Source organism: Vicia villosa, linkage group LG1 (assembly GCF_029867415.1).
Source record: "Vicia villosa cultivar HV-30 ecotype Madison, WI linkage group LG1, Vvil1.0, whole genome shotgun sequence".
Classification (NCBI taxonomy): domain Eukaryota; kingdom Viridiplantae; phylum Streptophyta; class Magnoliopsida; order Fabales; family Fabaceae; genus Vicia; species Vicia villosa.
The window spans coordinates 244703128-244708252 of NC_081180.1; the positions used below are offsets into that span (position 1 = coordinate 244703128).

The window sequence follows — 5125 nt, forward strand, 5'->3', positions numbered from 1 at the left end:
GTCTAATGATGATGTGACGGAGTTTATGCTTGTCATGACTATGAATAGTGCTACTCATATTAATCCAATCAATTATTACTAGACCAATGAATACATTTTTCTGTTGGATTGAATCACAGTTTTTCGTCTTTGAAAGTGTTTGTGGAATTAGAATTGCGGAAAAGATTATTAAATTAGGATTGAAATTGAGACCCGCGTTAGTTTTACTAGACCCCGTGATTATATATAGTTAGTTATAAGATTTTTACAAGATTATTTTAATAAAAACCTTGATAAAGAATCTTTCAACTTAATTTTACTATTATTGTTGTATTGTGTGTTACAACTACAAGAACTCTTATTATTGTACTGTGTGTTATAAGAACATTAATACAATGGTCATAGTTATTTAGTATTTTTCAATGAAGTGTAATTTAATATGTTATTGCAAATTACATAACTATTAAAATAAAAATTTTGAATTTTGCATTATAGATCATAATTGTCCTTTAAAAAATGTGAGACAGAGTGTTTTCCATGCTTCTGAGTCTGGCTTCCGTAACATTGCTTTTACTTTTGCGTTCAAAGCAAAAGCTTCCTGCAATTCCAAACACACAAATATTAATATTCGAATACTCTGGTCCTCTTCAATTTAATTGAGTATAAATATTCTCATCTAATTAAATAATATTATTTAATTTTATATCATTTTTTAAAATAATTTTATTTGAAATAAATTAAAATTTTATATTAGTAACTAACATAAAAAATTGTGATCAATATTCATATATTATTTTTCATAATAAATTAATAGTATCAAACAAAAATTATATAAAAGAACAAATTTATCTTGATTGTAGTGCATTTTTAAATCCACAACATCTCATTTAAAATTCTAACTAAAAATATTTGACAATATATAAATTATTGATAACTTATATAAACTTTTGCATCAAGATAATACTACTCATATTTAAATGTGAACTGCACTAGATTCTTATCCCATTTAAGGATCATATCTTCAAAGGATTTTAAAACATTCCAAAAGTTCTTTACTCTCATAGACTTTTTTGTATAAAAGTATTCTACTTAAACTAAATTAAGATACCGTTTGGCAAGGTTTTTTTTTTTTACTTATCTTCTATTTTAAAGGAAAAGGAGGGTCAAATATTATTTAGAAAAAATTACTTATAAAAAAGTGACTTTTATATTATGAATAAAAATATAATTTAAGGAGTTTTTATTAAAGTTGTTGAAAGTTACTTTATACTAACTTTTCAAAATATTTTCATATATCTCCGAATCCCATTAAATACAATTTATACTATTACATTATTATAAATAATTTTTTAAGTCTTCACTCCAAATTACATTTTTATAATTCTTCAATATTAATTTATTTTTTATTTAATTCAAAAAAGAAAATTATTCATTCATGTGTGCCAACATTATCTTCACATATTTTCAAATATTTATAAAAGATATTCAATTAATTTTTTTAACATATTTTATATCTTTTAGTAATATAGTAGTATTTTATTTTAATTTGTACTCATTTTTGTGTGAAACATTTCTACATATATATTTAATATTTTATAAATTTTAAAAGTATTACCAAACAACTTTAACTTTATTTATAAAGCTCTTATTTTTAACTTTAACTTAAAAGTAATTTTTACCGTCGAAAAAAGTTTGGTTAAACGATGCCTAAATACCTTATCATCATACATAAAAAATATATTAAAAATCATAATTTTCAATACAAAATAATTTTAAAATTTATACAACTTCTAGGTGTTGAGTTAGTTCATAAAGAATTATATTGTGATTTTAAACGAAACTCCGCTAATAGATTATAAGATTTTTTATTTTAAATTAATTAATTGTATGATTGAATATCAAAATTTAAAAAATATATGATTTTATCTATAACGTACCTCAATTAAATTACGATGAGTGAGACGATCAATGAGATGAAATAATATGTCAATGGTGAATTCCGGATGACCTTGAATACCTAACATGTGATTTCCATATCTAAACATCTCAATTTTAGTTTTCTCAGACCAACCAATAATCTCAACTTCTTCGGGCAAATCTCGAACCTGATTAATCAGATTATTTTAAACAACTTAATGGAATCACTTAATAAAAAAAATAAGTTAGAAATGCACATCACATACCTAAAAAAATAAGTTAGAAATGCACATCACATACCTCATCACGATGACATTGGAAGAGTGAAAGTTTTGATGGTAAGTTAAGGGATTTATTTGAATAAGATGATTGTAACAAGTTGATGGTAGTGACATCAATATCCCAACCAGCTGTAGAACGAACAACTTTTCCTCCTAGTGCTCTCCCAATTATCTATACATAATACTTTTGGTTTTAGTGAAAAATTCAACATACAATATTATATATAAGTTCATGATCACATATGTATCTTGTGCAATTGTGCATAATCTAATGAAAAATGACAACCATAACATTCCTAAATTTATTATCTTCTGTTTTTCTATGAAATGAATATCTTTTTGCAAGTAATTATAATTATAGAGATTAATCAAATTATAATAGACAATAAATTTTGTTTTTAAAGATTTAGAATGATTGATTTGGTTTTGTAAATCTGTTTTAGTTTACTTTTTAAAATTTGAAAATAATAAAAATTGTTTGATAGTTTAGTTTAATTTTATAAAGTTATTTTGAAAAATATTTTTAATTTAAAAATTTAAAAATTAAAATAAATTTTAAAGGTTTTGATTTTGAAAAAAAGATGATTCGGTGTAAATTAGTTTTAAACTCTCAACCAATAACGATCATGTATTCCTTAAATTACTTATATGATGACAAAATAATATATTTTTATTGGATGGTAGTATAAAACTTTGTTACACTATCTATGTATCTTCATTAAACTCATTTTAATTTTTTAAAATTATTTTGTAAATGTTTTAAAAAGTAATTTAGAAGAAAAAAAGTAAAAATTATTTTAAATATTGTTTTAAAGTTGTACAATGAAAACTATATGTTTTTTTAATTTTATAAATTAGAAAGAAAAAAATAAAATAAAAAATATACACTTTACTAAATACAATTTTTTTTCTTCACAAAATTTATTTACAAAATAATTTTACAAAATTAAAATTCATTCAAATAAGTCTTTAATATTACAATTTTTTGTGTGTAGTCTAGCGGTGAAACGCTTAGGTCATGAGATTGTGGTCTCGGATTTGAATAAAACAAATGGCACTTTTGTCAACAACAAAAACGAAAACACAGTAGTACCGACAGGACCACACAAACAAAAAAATCACAAGCCAATTCATTATCCTTATATAGTTCAAAAAAAAATAACTTATTTACTCACCAAATAAAAAAAATATATATCATAAAGTATCACAATTTTCTTTTTCTAAAAATGGAAGGTCCAAGAAAAATATTTACCTGATGGCCAAAGCAAATGCCAAGAATTTTTTTGTTGAAAGAATTCAAAGTGTGAATGAGAGAGAGGAGTTTAAGGATCCAAGGGTCATTGGCATGTGCATCATGACAGCTTCCTGTGATGACAAAACCATCGTACAAACAAACATCATCTTCTTGAGGAAATTCTCCATTTACAACCTTGTATAGGTCCCATGTTTCTCCTTCCTCCGCCAACATTTTTGTGAAGAAACCATAACAACCTCCATGTCTCTTTAACAAGTACTCTGAATCCTCTCCACACATTAAGATTCCATATCTTTTGTTCCTCTCTTTTTCTAACATGACTTAGTTCTTAGAGAGATAGAGAGATTAGTTTAGAGAGGAAGAAGAAACAGAGAACACAAGTGGATTGGTAATGGTATGGCACTCATGTTTGGTTTTATAATGTTATCAAAAGACTGTACCTATCAAAATGGCCCACGTTTTATGACCTTGTCTACAATAACAAAAACGTGAATTATTACACCTTAGAAAGAATATTTAATAAGAATACATCAAAGAACAGGGCGGATTCAGAGATTACATATTGATGTGGCTAAATATGAAAGAAACTATGAATTAAATTATATTGAAAATAAAAAGTAATATTGATTAATGCAATAAATATGAAATGAAAATCTTCTACCATTTATTTTTTGAAAATGAGATTGTTAATTGTTCTGAGAACATCTTTTTCTTTAAAAGTTACAACACATTCATTTAATTATTGATCACTCTTTTTGTTACATAGCTGACTCTTCATAGTTGGAAAAACATGTCTCATACTTGCAATTATAACCGTCAAGATTATTACCAGCTTCAAAAATTTATAAACAATACCAAATGTTTTGCACTTATTTGTTTCCACAAAGTTTGCATAAAGATCTGAAAATGCCTCAAGTTGATGTCGCACCACCACTTTCGATAAATCTACAAAATCATTTGGATAGAGTTCAACTATACTCAATAATTTTTACACATTAAAAGCTGCAAATTATGATGAGAGACTCAAACTTGAAACACATTGTAAAAGTTCGGTATTCTCTTCATCAAACATAACATTGAGCTCATACAACTGCAAATCTAAAACACTAAACAAACAATCATGCTTACTATGATGCAAATTAGAAACACTAGAATTTGTAACGTGTCACCTAGGTTTCTTCCATTGCATATACAGTGCATCAATATCATGCTTATTGCAAATTTCTATATCATGAGATATAAGTTCTTCACATCCACCATTCATCATTTCTTGTAACTCTTGTTTGGTAGCATTGACAAATGACAAAATATTCAAAAGATCGTACGAAAATAAAATCAAAGGATTGAAACACATCTAGCAAAATCATAGTTTCACCATATTTTTCAAATGATGTGTCATTCTCGACTTCTTCAAGTGCCCCAATAATGACATCATACAAAGTCATCGAACTAGCACTACAAAAAAAGTCTCAGTAGTGACGTGAATTTCACGCCACAACCCAAAAAAACACATCACAAACCAATATTTGCGACGTGTCTATTTACATCGCAAGAGGTAAGGTGGCAACTTTTAGTGACGTGATTTTCACTTCACTATTTAGTGAAGTGAAAATCACGTCGCAATATTTCTACCAGAGATTAAGCAAAGTCAGTCAGAGCAGACGTAGCAGTGTTTGGGGTTAGAAAAAACATC

The 5125-nt window shown here is 26.0% G+C and overlaps 1 protein-coding gene across 1 annotated transcript; it reads right to left on the minus strand.

Moving 5' to 3' along the window:
• Positions 1–284: 284 nt before the first annotated feature.
• On the minus strand, positions 285–3807 carry LOC131624892 (gamma-glutamyl peptidase 5-like). Its single transcript, XM_058895814.1, has 4 exons — positions 3430–3807; positions 2197–2349; positions 1917–2084; positions 285–577 (listed from the first exon to the last, which is right to left on the minus strand). Exons 1-4 carry the CDS (start codon positions 3748–3750, stop codon positions 476–478), a joined length of 744 nt encoding a protein of 247 aa, XP_058751797.1. The 5' UTR covers positions 3751–3807; the 3' UTR covers positions 285–475.
• Positions 3808–5125: the final 1318 nt, after the last annotated feature.